The 14,451-nt window shown below is 46.0% G+C and overlaps 1 protein-coding gene across 11 annotated transcripts in view; it reads left to right on the top strand.

Annotated features, from left to right (window-relative positions):
• Aopep (aminopeptidase O (putative)) overlaps positions 1 to 14,451 on the top strand; it is a 348,639-nt gene that overhangs the window by 157,001 nt on the left and 177,187 nt on the right. For 9 of the 11 annotated variants that reach the window (XR_008215920.1, XR_008215923.1, XR_008215921.1 and 6 more), the window contains one exon: positions 14,253 to 14,442. The exons of the other annotated variants lie outside the window; for them this stretch is intronic. Coding sequence is in view for 5 of the 9 variants with exons in the window: in XM_052729075.1 (XP_052585035.1) it covers positions 14,253 to 14,442 (190 nt within the window). In the remaining 4 variants the exon portion in view is untranslated. The remainder of the gene's footprint in view (positions 1 to 14,252; positions 14,443 to 14,451) is intronic. 11 annotated transcript variants of the gene reach the window in all.

Here is a 14,451-nt window from a genome sequence, read left to right as displayed (position 1 = left end):
TGAGCTACCTTACAAGCAAGATGGCTGTTCTGTGGATGCCACCCTCCTTCTGCGGACTGAGAGCTGAGCACTCTCCTCTGAGTCACCAACCAAGGGACAAGCAGTGAATTTTGTGAAGATGAGGTGGGTGCCTGGGAAAACGAGGGGCAACTATTCGTCTCAGTCTGCTCTGAGCGTCAGTTTTGGACCCCCAAGTTCCTTTTAACTCCAAGATTCTTTGAACTTTGAGTTTCTTCCATTTTAATTTGTGGAAATAATTTTCTACACATTTCCTGCTAGCGGAAGTGTAAGACACCAGGCTGTCTCTGGTGACTGCCAAAGTGGCTATTTCTTAGTGGAAAGTCTGCTTCCTTCTCAAGTTGCTTAACACAGCAGAAGTTTCTGGAGAACAGAGAAGTCCAGTGTTCCCTTCTAGAGTTTTTGACGTCATTGCCTGTGGGTGGGTTACAGTCCACCACCATCTCTCTAGCCACACTAAATTTATTACATGAATTTAAAAGAGACACCTTAGTGTGACTGGCCACTGAAAGGAGCTCCGATGCTAAGCTGTGGCAGAGAGATTTGGTCCAGCCTCTGGCCATTCCAGAATCACATCCTGCTGGTTCAAGTTGCATGCTCCCTTCTAGGCCTCCGAACAGTAAATATAGAATGCTCATTTTATATTATCACACAAGGGACTTGAAGGATCATTGCTAAACACTGATTTGAAAGCAGTTATCAAGAGAAAGAAAGAGGTGGGGAAGAGGAAAGGCACTAACTTTGATTCTTTCATTTAGGTCAACAGTAAAATCATCACATACAAAACAGTTCAGTGGGTTTGAGGCCATGGAGAGTTCAGAGCTTTCTGAGAAGACAGAGGCCAACAGAGGCAGGCAAAGAAAGCCAGACCTGTCAGAAGTCCCCAACAAGCCAAGCTTGTTAGCCACACAAAGTTTAAAACCTAGCTGCAGCACGCACGCTCCAGGCATTGAAAATACATTTAATTACACAAATATTTTGCTATTTCGATGCTTCAAATGTCAGAGTTCAGTCAAGTGGTCACAAAGTTAGCTGTTGCTATGTGGAGATATTAATCTTGCCCTAACGTCTTCCTTTCTCTACTTAAAATACTTTTGCCATCTCTCCTCATACGTTTTTGTAGGGGATTAGTCTTTAGTGCGGAGTAGGCGGTAAATTTGAAGAAATGATCTAAGTTGCCAAAATAAGCAACTTACTCCATGACATTATGGTCTAAAAACACATAGTCGGTCTGGTCTTGCCTGCTCTGAAGCTTCCAGGGCCTCATAACATGAATAGCACTCACTTGGTGAGGCACGTGAGTGGAAATCATGCCACAGAGTTGTGACTCAGGTCTGTTCTCAGAAAAACTGAGGTAATGGCTATTAATATTTTATTTCATACATTACAGTGTTTGTAAAAGCAAACACACTGTAGTTAAGGTTACCCATGTTACTGCTCCAGCATTACCCAGTGTTTCTTCGTACCAGGCTTCCACCCTCCCTGCAGATGTTTTAGCTTAAAGGTGACTGTTTAGATCCTTAGAGTAAATGAATGAAAAACAAGAAGAAAAACACGAGGGTTGCCTGCTATTGTTACAGAACTGTGTCAGCGTTACAGAGAACAGTGGTAGACACCATTCCCTTCATATTTGTTATTTTCCTTTCACATTAAACCAGTGACCAGAAATAAAAAATAAATAAAAAGATGTAGTTGAAATTTCCCTTAAGAGCAACTTTACCAGCAGAAGAAAGCCCAGGTCTTACCAATTCTTAGTAATCTGGCTTCTGTGACAGGGTGTGGCATTATCTCAGGTATCTGTGGTATGGCTACAGGTGTCACACCCATTTTCTTCCCCAAGTCTCCATAAGCTTCTAGCTGTGAGCAAGTCAGGAAAAGGCTGTTGATTGGCTCTGTTGTGAGCAGATTTTGTCAAATGGAATTAAGTGTTTTGAAGCCTTAGGAGACAGATAGAGGCAGCTCCTACCCTGGAGTAGGAAGGAGGCTGGCTCCCTGGCCTTTGTTTCTCTTGTGAGAGGGGGAAGTAGCTGGACTTCAGAAAGCCCCTTCCAGTAAGTGTCCAGCAATCTCAGAAGATCCCAGGCCTTCCCTGCATTGATGCTAACTCATCTGTGCCCTGATGTCCCCTGCCTGTTACCCCGAAACCATCTACCTGCTGGATACCACAGGCCTGGAGTCTCTGTCACTGCCCTGAGTTAATGGTTCTTCCCCAGGAGTAGTTTTCTTCTTGACAGTACACTATGCTGGCTACTCCTGTTTTCCATCTTTAATAAAGCATGTGATTAACCCTGAAGCACCAGCTTCCCACTGGGCAGGCAGAGGACAGAGGGGCACTAGTCTCAGAAAAGCAGCATTGTCTGGGTCCTGTCTAATCTCTGTGCTTTTAGATGATGACATGTAGCACCCCTGTGACACGTTGCTGGAAAAGCATGGGCATCCTTGCAGAGAAGAGTCTGCAGGGGAGAGGGGTCTGTCAGGATGAGCCATGTGAAATCACCCATATGGATCAAGGGCTTCATCTGAAAAGTGCTTGCTGCACCAGCACGGGGACCTGAGTTCGATTCCCAGCACACATGTGAAAGCTAGGCATAGGCATGTGCCTCTTAGCCCACCAGGGAAATAGAGGTGGGAAGATCCCTGAATTTCCATGACCAGCCAGTCTAGCCAAATTGGTGAGCCCCAGGTTCAGTGAGAGACCCTGTCTCAAAAAATAAGGTGGAAAGAAACTGAAGAAGACATCCAGTCTTGACCTCTGACCTCCATGTAAGCTTCTGTACATATTCACACATACCAAGGACCGGGTCCTATCCTGGTTGTTGTGCATGCTTAAGGAGATCGTTTTCTGATGAGTTCTGTGTCACAGCACCAGTAGCCTTCAGAACTGAGTGTTCTTTTCACTACCGTTATTACTGTTGCTGTTCAGTGTGTGTCTATTTTCATGAATTCTGCTTGTAGTCACATTAGAAATAACTGACTCAGGTAGAAGGGATGGTTTACCATGCTCTGAAGCCACTGCTTGGGCCCTGGCTGCTGATCCCCCACCCCTTAAAGTAGTGGCTTAGAATGAGTTTTCCCTTGTTCCTTCTCGTTGTCTGTTTGGAAGCAGAGCATCCCTGGCCAGTGTGGTTAGTCTCAGAGATAAGAGATGTTGGGCAGACAACGTAGATGCCACCATTTCAGTTTTGAAGCTTCATGGCAGGAAAAAACATTGCTAATAAAAAGAGTGAAATTGACTAACTTCGTGGTATTTCCACCCATGCTGTCCCTACCTCACCCAGGTTTCTCAGAGCAGCCACTGGCTTCATGTAGCAGCTGAATGATGTCATTTCAGATGTAATGTAGTTTTTGCAGCTGGCCAGGATGGAGCGGGTGTGTTGCTGCTACATGTTTTTACTGTCTGAAAGGAAATGAAACAAACGGCTGTATGAGAGCATCAGTGCTGTCTCACAACATCTGGAGGGCACCAAGTACCTTTCACTTACAAAACAAGTGTGGTTCTGTGGCAAAGCAAAATCAGTCCAAGAGATTCAGAGAGTGTGCCTGTGGGTAAAAGCAGGTGTGTGTGTGTGTGTGTGTGTGTGTGTGTGTGTGTGTGTGTGTGTGTGTGTGTGCGCGCGTGCATGTGTGTGCATGCATCTGGAACTGGTCCTGAGTTGAGTGCATTGAACTAGAAGGCCTGGCTGTGGGGTGAGCTACCCTCTCTCTAATCTCATTTCTATTAACATTTTAGTGGATTGTCTCTTTCTGAAGCTTTCTTATTTTAAGAGCTGACTTTATTATTCACTTTAAGAAATGGGTAGCTATTATAAGAGGGAAGGGTACACTAAACTGCTATAGTCAACCCTGTAGGATTTCATGTACCCTGCCAATTTACCTGTCATTTAGAATCAAAATGCCTAAGATGGTCTCTCCCATGCTGCCTCATAACTAGATAACCAAAAAGTGTGGGCCTCGGTTACCAGAAGACAGCTGTGGGCTTCTCAGGGAAAGTTTGTTGTCTTGATGAAAAGACAAATGCTGCTGGTATAGTACCTATTCACTTCTTCCATGTTGAACATGAAAATGATGGCTGAAGTCGTGGTACCCAACTTGGGACCATGCATGTAAAGATGAATGGGGGAAAATCGAAAGGCCAAGAGTTCTGGTTAGTCCCTGAACCAGAGGTCTCAGTCCCATGAAGGAGACAGCCTGTGATACAGGGCAGTCTCTGTCTGTCTTCTGTTGTTTACAGCTGGGGATAGCCACTACCTGGGACTGGGGACATGGGAGGAGGAGACTCAAGGGAGCCATTCAGAGAAATTAGCTCCAGCTGGTGCCTCATACAACACACACACTTCTTTGGGGGAAGAATGGGAAAGAAAAATGGAGCTTGTAAGGGAAAAGGTCAGCTAGAAGCATGAGGTTCTGTGGGAAAAACTTGTGTTTATTTTGTTTCTGGGAAGGTTTATTGCCTTTTAAAAGGCATGCTGGTTGAGTTGAATGCTTTGAGAATGACCATCTGCCCCTCACTTTCTAGGACCACCCTGGAGAGCAATGGGCATCTTGTCCCTTGGTCTCCTTGAGCTGTGTTTGGTCTGTCTGTGGAGTTGCTATCTGAAGTCAGAAGGCTTGGCTACTGTTCTTAAAGCTGGCTTATTTATGAATCCCCCAATGGCTAGGTTATTCCTCAACCCTAACAGCCTCCTTGATGCAGATGATCCTTTCCAAAGTCAAGAGCCATTCACTTTGCGCACTGAGATTTCTGAGTCGATAAGGATAACTCCAGCAGGCTAATCCTTTTAACAAAGGTGGTGATGTACACTGTGGCAGCTGAATAGTTCTTTATAAGCAGCAGAGAACAATCAGTGAATTCATTCATTTAATTCATGAATTTTTTTCTGTTTACACTTTAAACAAACATGTCAGTTGTTTGCTTAGCTAACAAGCTCGGCCTTCATTATAAGCCATTAGTGGCTAGTAATCATTGAAGCTGTGTTTGGATTTCAGAAACACAATAAGCCTAATTAATTCCACCCTCAAAAATTTGCAACTTATAGTGACTGACCCAGTCTAGGCTGAAATGTGTGTCTTTGCCTTCTCTATGAAGCAGAATTTGCTAAGTATTTTCATGGTTCATAAACTAAGGTGGTAGGACTTGCCAGGAAAACCAAGAAGCCAGTCCAAATGCCCACAAAAGATGAGGCAGCAAGCTTAAGCTAGTGACAGAGGAATGACCTCCAAGAAACTTGAGTCTCCCACTTTCAGAGAAGAGGTGAGTGTGAGGAGTATTTCTCCTTTCTCTGTTTCTTCTTTAACTTTGTTTTAATTGATACATAAGAAGTATGTGTATCAAGCAGGGAATATGAGGTATCTATAAATGTAAACTGTGCAATGCTTAAGTCAGGTGGAACAGTCTTATACAAGCACCATCTTCCGTCAATGGCCATCACCATCTCTAACATCACCACCACCAACACTGACACCAACTCTCAACTGTCAAGGGACTTTAGAGCATCTTCTTCTTTTGTCTTTTTGTGAGTTTCATTTCTGACAAATTACAGAGCTGGCTGTCATGCCTCCTCCCCAGTAGCTTCCTGCTTCCCAACAGTGTAACTCTCTGGCAAAGGGAAACTTGAACTTCCTTTTACCTCAGCATCTTGCTTCCAGAACTCTCTATCAGTTTCTGATGTATTTGCCATCAACTTCTGTTTTATTCAGGCCTACTGCTGTGCAGACTGACCTTTCTGCTTCAAATATATCTTTGCCAGCCCCTACAGGGCACCTAGGTGCATTTCATTTGGGGTCCTCAGATTCTCAGTCTACTGCATCTTAAGTTTGCATCTACTACTTTCTGGCCATATGTCTACTACTTTGGGGGAAATCCCCCAGTCGATTTTTCTAGATGAGAATCACAAGAAGGCCTGACTTGTGACTCCAATGAGTTTCAAAGGAAACCACAATCAAACTGTTCTTGTTGAAGGTGGTTGCAAGCTGTCTGTCCAGACTTGTCTCTTCATGCAGCAGTTTCCAGGCTTCCATGTAACCACAAATGACAGACTCTTGTATACAGCACATTCCACATTACAGTTCTGGGTTCACCATTGAATTGCCCTTTTGGGACAAAGCAAAATGCATTACCATATTAAATTAAGGCATGTCCTGTGTCATGGTGGAGGCTCATTTGATTAGCTCTGTGGGAACAAACAGCATTGCTCTGGTTGAGAGGTGAGGGAGTAGAGAGTATCATGTTTTGTTATCTGTGTGCTGCAGTGATTCCTAATTGGAAGGTACTTACCAGGACAGTTCTCCAGACCCTGCAGAAAACATGCAGCCTTGAGCACCAGTGTAATTAAAGACAATTCAAAACATACGTTGCAGTACAGTCAATATTTGCTTATATGGTGTGTTTGGATGTGTCTCTAAAATCTCAGAAACTGAGTTCCGGAGTGTTGCTAACTAAAAAAAAAAAAAAAAAGAAGAAGGAGAAGAGGAGGAGGAGGAGGGGATGATGACGATGATGACCACTAGGGCAGTTCATGTCCAGTGCAGGAAATGAAGTTGGGAAATTCAATCAAATTTCTTTAGCATTAAAACACAAAACACTCACATTCAGTTTCACTGAATTTTTAGAAGAGCAAAGACATTCATTGTCTGCTTCTGAAGGAAAGGCAGTGCCAGCAAGGTGTAGCCAGCTGCCCATGGTTGAGCCTTAGCTGTACTTGGGTAGTTAGCTTGAGAGGTTAAGCCTAGGCCATGGTCTCTCTGTGTCTGTTATTGCTTGGTGAGACAGAAATGAAGCATCTGCCACTCTATCAATCAGAATGGTCTTTGCATTGGTGTTGGCAGCCACTGATTCTCAGCAGTACTCAACTAAACTATGAAACTGACAACACTGTCTCGTCTCCAAGGTCCTTTCCCTCCCCAGACTCCTCTTCTCCTGTCATCTGTGTTCTGCTTTAGCACCTGTCTCCGTCTCCCATAAGCACCCTCACAACCCCTGATGGGACCAAGGTATGGGCCACTTACCCTTCTGGGCCAAGTGAATTCTCCCAAGATAACTTACATGTCAAACCTAAGAATATGAGCTTGGAGCTCTGATACCTTGGCCTAATGGATTTTTTATTTGTTTGGTTTGAATGGGGTTTGTTTTGTTGTTTTTATTTTTTAGACGGGGTTTCAATATATGAATACATGTAGCCCAGGATAGCCTTGAACCTTGAGGTGATCCTCCTCCCACAGCATCCCAAGTGCTGGGATTTGAGGTATGTGCCACTGCATTAGTTAGTAAGGGCTCTCTCAGAGGACAGACCCATGAAGGTGTGTGCTTGTTAATTTTTGCCAGCTTCACACAAGCCTAGACACACCTGGGAAGAGGGACTCTCAACTAAGGAATTGCCTCATCATGGCCTGTGGGCTTGTCTATCAGGCATTTTATTGATTGCTAATTGGTAAAGGAGGGCCCCGCCCATCCTGAGCAGTGCCATCCCTGAGTAGGTGGGTAGTCCTGGGCTGTGTGGGAAAGGTAAGGTGAGCAGGCCAGTAAGCCACATTCTTCTGTGGTCTCTGCTTCAGTTCCCACCTCCAGGTCCCCCTCTCAGCTTTCCTCAGTGATAGACTGTGACATAGAAGTATAAACTGAAATAAAACCTTCCTTAGCAAGTCAGTTTGACCAGTGTTTTATCACAGCAACAGAGAAGCTAACTAGGTAGGGACACGCTGGCCACCACTGTCACATGCCTGGCTATCTGATCGTGTGTGTCTCAGATACAGTGTCCCGTCCCCGTCCCGTGTCGCGCACCCCCCCCCCCTTCCCACTTCTCCAGGCTGCTGCTCCTTCCTCCATCTTAGCAGACTTGCCCTTGTTTTCTGCTCTCGCCACCCGCTGCATTCATCTCCTCCACATCCGGTGTCTTCCCTGTTTAATTTCTTATTATCATTCTCTACTTGTCATCCCTCTACTTACTGCCCCACTTTGTTTCTTCCTCCTCCATTTCCTTATCCCTGGTCCTCCATTTACCCAGTGCCCTCATTTTGCTATCTTGGCTTCTATAGCACGTTTAGTTTATGATTGTTCCACTCCATGCCACCTGCAAGAATATCAGCCTTTAGTTAAAATAGGTGTGTGACCCCTCCAGGGCCTTTGGGGCCATATACCGGAAACTAACCTCACCTGTTTCTCTAAGGAGCCCTTAAGATAAACATAAGGGTACCAGTTGTGGAGTACCGTCTCTCCTCCACTCTTCTCTTTCTTTCCTTCTTACTGGGAAGAAGGTAAAATATTGCTAATCTAAAGGCTTATTTTATCAGGCCAGTTCTGGCTGTGATGTAGCCATATGGAGCAGAGATCCTAAGACATGGATGGTAGCTTTGTTTCCATGACTCTACTGACAGAACACTGAGAAATCTGAGGTCATCACACCAGGGGCTTGAGCTGCAAAGAAAAACAGGACCCCAGCAGCTATGGCTGAGCCCAAGGAGTCTGGGTAAAGTGGACCAGAGTGGGGCTGAGTCAGGACTGCTTGGGTTCAGCCCCATTGCCTGCCAGCTGTGGGCTAGTGACTTGACTTGCCAACCTGGGGAGAGGAACTCTGTGTGCCTTGCTTTCACCATCTGTAAAATGGATGATAAACATCTTTCCTGAGGTTGGGGTAGAGCAAGTGAGACAGTGCTCAGTGTGAAGCAGACATACCAGCAGTGTGCATCCTCAGTGAAGGAGAGCAGGAAGGGATGCGGGGCTGAGGAGACAACTGCTCAAGCAGGAGAACTTGGTTTGATCACCATATGAAAGTGGGGCCATGCGGGTAATTTCAGTGCTAAGGAGGCAGACAGGTGGATCCCCGAGCCTTGTGAATGAGTGAATGTGGGGTAGGCCTTAATTACTCCAACTTAATCACCTTGGCAGCTTGAGCCCACTCTCATCCAGCTAAAGAATGATTAGATATTGTTACTTATTTCAAAGAAAATTTTACTGGTGCCAAACCTAACAACCTGAATTTAATCTCCCATCCTCATGAGGTGGAAGAAGAGGGCCTGACTTTGTAAGCTGGTTAATTGTTCTCTGACCTCCACACATGCACCATGGCATGCAAACACATACATACACACACACACACACACACACACACACACACACACACACACACACACACGTGCAAGTTGGGGGTTTGGGGCACTAACAGTAGCCCTTTCTGCTAAACCTCAGTCCTCTGAAAACTGGTTACATATACCAACTTCCCCCTAGCTGTTCAGAACTGTGTCCTCTCGAGGTTCCTGTCAGTCTCTTAAGCCAAAAACTGATCATCTTTTACACACACCCTTTTAAGAATCATCCACCACAGTGAGTCTCAGGTAAGGAAGATGGAAAGTGGCCATTCACTGCTTGTAGTCACAGCGGTAGAGGGGAGAAAATTCGCCAGCCCTTCTAGGCCATTGATGGTGGCCTTTGAGGTGACAGATGCATTCCTTACACTAGACCACAGCCAGCAAAGAGGAACTGAAGGGTTCAATTCTAGGGGCAGGAGCTCATGGTAAATGCACTGGCTAAAGTCAGCAGGCATTACTTGGCAGCCTATGGAGGAAAGAAGAAGCAGGTGTGAACCTGAGAGGGTGGGGTTGTCTCTTCTTGAGATCACCCCCAGCCTCCTCTGCCTGTATATTTCAGTTGTCCAAACCATGTCAGCATGCTGTTAAGCCACACAAGTGAAGGTTGCTTGTAGCATGAATCTTAGAAGGTCTTATTAATAAAATCAAACCTGGGCTGTGTATTGTGGTGAACACTGGATGATCAGAGAAACAGAACCAGCCACAGCTTCCTCACCTTGCCAATTCCTCGGAGCTGATCCTGTTTCCTCAGACTGGATGCCTCTCAGCTGAACTGTGCTGCTCAAAAGCCTAAAAGCTTAACCAGCTCTAGTTCCTGGTTTTCACACCTTATATACCTTTCTTCTTCCTGCCATCACTTCCTGGGATTAAAGGCATGTGTCACCATGCCTGGCTGTTTCCAGTGTGGCCTTGAACTCACAGAGATCCGGGTGGATCTCTGCCTCTGGAGTGCTAGGATTAAAGGTGTGAGTGCCACCATTTTCTGGCATCTACATCTAGTGGCTGTTCTGTTCTGACCCCAGATAAGTTTATTAGGGTGCACAATATTTTGAGGAACACAATACCACCACAGTTGCTTTTATGCAATTGACTCTAAGATCTTTGGAACCATACAAGTGGACCCTGGCAGGAGGAAAGCTCCTTGCCTTCGTCCAGGTTCTCTCTTCCTCTCAGACATATGGGCGGTGGTTTCCATTTGTTGTTAAAATTCAGAAAAATGTTAAAGTCTACAAGAAGTTCCAGCTTGGTAAATATGTCTACATGACACCTCTGCAGAAGTGCATCTGGCCACTCCTCCCTCCTCCTCCCCGCTTTCACCCCACACCCCCCTGAGGACTCAGAATCTGTTGTAGCTGGGGCCAAGGTGACAGCTCTCATCCCCCTTTCTGCCTCCTCAGCCTGCTGTGACCAGATACTGAGGCTTGCAGCTTCTGGCCTGAGCAGCTAAGTGCTTTCTCTCTCTCCCTAAGCAGCAAGATGGACCTGCTGGTCAGGCCTCCCTGGAGAAAAAGCAGAAATAAATCAAACACCAGCTCCTACTTAAGATCTGATGAAATTCTCCATTTCCTCTCCAAATTGAATTCCTCCTGCAGGAAGGGAGCAGCTCCTGGGAGTCACAAAGGCCCTCCTTCCTTCTCTGCTGGAAGCATGTTTTAAATTAATGGATACAACATTCTTTTTTTTTTCTAATTTTAATTTTTATGTTCACTGGTATTTTTCCTGCATGTATGTCTGTGTGAGGATGTCAGATCCCCTGGAACTGAAGTTACAGACAGACATAAGCTGTCACGTGGGTGCTGGGAATTGAACCCGGGTCCTCTGCAGCCAGTACTCTTAACTGTACTTCTAACTGTGCTCTTAACAGCTCTCCAGCCCCAAGGACTCAACATTTTAATCTGTCTGGGTGGGTCCTAAAGGACAGTCTAGAGGCTGTTTTCAGGTCGAGGGTGATACTTTTAGTGTCGAGTGTCCCAAGCATCAGGCATCGAATGCACTTGGACTCTGTGGAGGATTGGCCTCTACTGTGCTGGTGGTCTCCTGGGAAGGATGACAAGCAGATCTGCTGAGGTCTGCCTGTCCCTGTGTACCACCCCACCCCCACAATGTACAGCAGAGAGAATGTGGCAGAGAATTTGAGAGGGGCTGTTATTTTGAAATTTAAAATATCAATCCTGCCTAACTCTTATTTGGGGAAACAATAAATTCAGTGACTTATGGTTTAAAAAAAAACAACTTTGTTTTTAGTGTGAAGATGTTAGCAATGTGATTGTCCTCCCTGTATCCTGATGGTAAATCAGCAATCTGGCATTTGTAGAGAGAGCTGAACTCTCTTTCAGGGCATAAGAAAGCAGCCCTGTTTTCCAGGGGCTTTGTCCTAAGTGAAGTCTGAGTCAGCTGATTGGAGCTGAGAGTTCAGGACTCTGCTGTGTACCTGGGCATGGGCCTTGCACACCAAGGGCACGGTAGTCTGGGCATTCTGAGTGCTCCTCTGTTGTGAGGTGCTTACACGTGCTGACAGACCTGCTAACAGGGGATATTGACTGTTGATCCTCAGTGAGTTGAGGTGTGTTGTTTTCTTTACCAGCTACTGAGGAAAGCAGATGTCTAAAACGTCTACTTATCCTGAGGAATTCTGACATTTAGAGTCAGGAAAAAGGGAGGAACTTCTCCCGGAAGGAATGTTCTGGTCATCCTTTATGTCCAAGTTTGTTTTAACACCCTCAAGAAAGGTTCTCCAACCTCACCCTGTTTTTAATTTACTTTTAAGAAAAAATCTCTCTTCCTACTTAGGAAGAGAGCCTAATACAGCAGTTCTCAACCTGTGGGTCATGACCCCGTTAGGTGTTGAATGACCCTTTCACAGGGGTCGCCTAAGACCATCAGAAAACACAGAGATTTATATTACGATTCATAACAGTAGCAAGATTATAGTTATAAAGTAGCAACAAAAACAGTTTTATGATTGGGGGTCACCACAAAATGAGGAACTGTATTAAAGGGCCTCAGTGTTGAAACTCACGCAGGGCATTGGTAGTCACTGGAAGCTCAAGAGTCAGGACCCCACGTGGACATGGATTTCAAGGGAGAAGCCTCTGGTGATACACGGTCCTTGTAACAAGTTAGACACCCTTCCTTCTGATTCCTCCAGTGTGCCAGAGAATGTTACACTTCCTTCTTCCTCAAGGACAGTAGGAAATCGATTACTGTTGTCTGGGAAGAAAGGGCTGAGGGTAGGAAACGGGAACTTACATTAGATTCCTCTAGATCTGCTCCAAGCCCATCCCCAAGGGACCCAGGCCTTGGAGGTGCTTCCTGAGTTCAGAGGTTGGGGAGGGAAGTCTAGTGGAGATGGTTGTTCAAAGGGGAAAAACTGAAGGATGGACTATGAAGCTTACTCACCATAGGGCCACTCTCCGGAGTCCCTCTTGCCGTCTGGACTAGCCATTCAAATGGGCCTTGACTGGGCCCCAGTGGTACAAAACAGTGCACCCCAGACAGGGCCGTCCTCCTACAAGTCCATTCATCCCCTTTTGAACCTTCCTCAGCTGTCTAGTCTCTGCCCACATGGCCATGGCTGTCACTCTGGCCGCTGGACCCTTTCCAGGCAGGCTCATCTTTGACCCTCCTCATACGGTCTGAAGTTACTGTTTTGTTTTAGCTAAAGGGTGGACCACTGCCAGCAGTATGTCTGGAATGTTATTTACTTTTGCATTTCTGCGGCTTTTCCTGTAGCATCACACTTGGCAGAGCCAGGGGTCATTCATGTGAGAATGCCAGGCTGTACCATTTTCCTGTCTTGGTAAGATAAAGGGAGGCTGGCTCCTGTGCCTGTAGGTCCCCTGGTCTGAGCTAGTACCCTGCTCTACTCTTGGTGCCTGCTGCACCACCGCACCCCTTTGTCCTCAGTGCCTCAACTCTGCTCTTAATACGTGGGGTTTCTGTGGGCTTTCCGGAAAGCCTGGCAGATGCTTTTTCATTTGCGTGCCTACCCTGTTATTACTTCACATGAAAGCTGTCTATTTTGGCAGTCCTGACTCCCGCGATTGCAATTTAGTTCTCTGAGCTGAATGGGTGATATTGTGCAAGGGAAATATAGGTGGGATTTTTCTCTAATGGTGGCTGCGGGGGTGCACCAGAAATCTGCACGCCACCATCTTGGCTTGTGCAGAGCTGACATGATGGCAAACAAATGGCTTTTGAAAGAAGGAACTGGTGTGTAGTTCCTTACTTTGAAAGTCCTCACAGCTCGCTTGCTTTAATTCGCGGTTTTGTTTTTAAAGAACAAATTCTTCATTAGGAAGAACATAAATGAGTTCTAAGTGCTGAAGGTGGAAGCAAAACAAAGACTCTGTTTGTCCCTCCTTTCTGACACCTGCTTCCTCCCGCTTCATCTATGCAGTTTTAATCGTGGTGTTTGGAGTTACAGAAGAAGCTATGGAAAATGAGATTAGATGACTCCCCATCTGGTGCCAGCCCCAGGGCCATTTGCACCCCTGGGAGGGTTAGTGCCCCTCCTTCACTCTCATGATTCTCTTGTCACATGAGTCTGTAAGGGCCCGCAGCTTGCATGGAGAGTCTTTGTTTTGTAGGCACAGGGCTCTTCTCTGGGCTACACAGAAGTCTCCTCACCCAGGGCACCTGTTTGGTTGTTAACTCCACAGTCAGCTCCAGTGTGAAATGGAAGATTTGGGGTTCTATTCTTTTTGGCTTTTCCTGGCCTTCCACATGACTTCCTGATTTGCCTGTGAGCTGCTGGGATTTTTGGCTGAACAATCTTCTTTGATCACTCTCCTGACAGCATGGACTTCACATTCTCACACCTGTTCTTCTTTTACAGTCCAGATTTCATAGTAAACGTTTCCATTGCCTTGTAATTTTTTTCAGTATAAAACTTGGTGCAGGTTACTTATTACAGGTAATAGCAGCGTGATGACGAAGACAACTGCTGGCAGAAACAGCAACTTGAACAGCTGCCAGTAACGTAAACTGCCACTTGATTTAGGTCTAAAAGCATCGAAGCCACATCTATCCATCACGATCTGGCATGCACACAGTAATAACAGACTCTGTGGGCTAAGAAAGCCACCCCGCTGAGTAGCCACAAGGACAGGTGCTAACAGGACTCCACATGTTTTCTCTCCCATTATCTGCAGCCCACACATCATCTTCCTCTCTCAGAGCACCTTGACAGGCATGAGCCATCTCTGTGGGACCCGTCTCTGTCATGAAATTGCTCATGCCTGGTTTGGCCTAGCCATCGGGGCCCGAGACTGGACAGAGGAGTGGCTCAGCGAAGGGTTCGCCACTCACTTGGAAGATGTATTTTGGGCTGAAGCACAGCAGGTGGGTTCA

The sequence above is a fragment of the Peromyscus californicus genome, unplaced genomic scaffold (genome assembly GCF_007827085.1).
Source record: "Peromyscus californicus insignis strain IS unplaced genomic scaffold, ASM782708v3 Scaffold_8__1_contigs__length_139910024, whole genome shotgun sequence".
Taxonomy (NCBI): domain Eukaryota; kingdom Metazoa; phylum Chordata; class Mammalia; order Rodentia; family Cricetidae; genus Peromyscus; species Peromyscus californicus.
The sequence above is the reverse complement of the archived record's forward strand: the minus strand, read 5'-3'. Positions and strand labels throughout refer to the sequence as shown.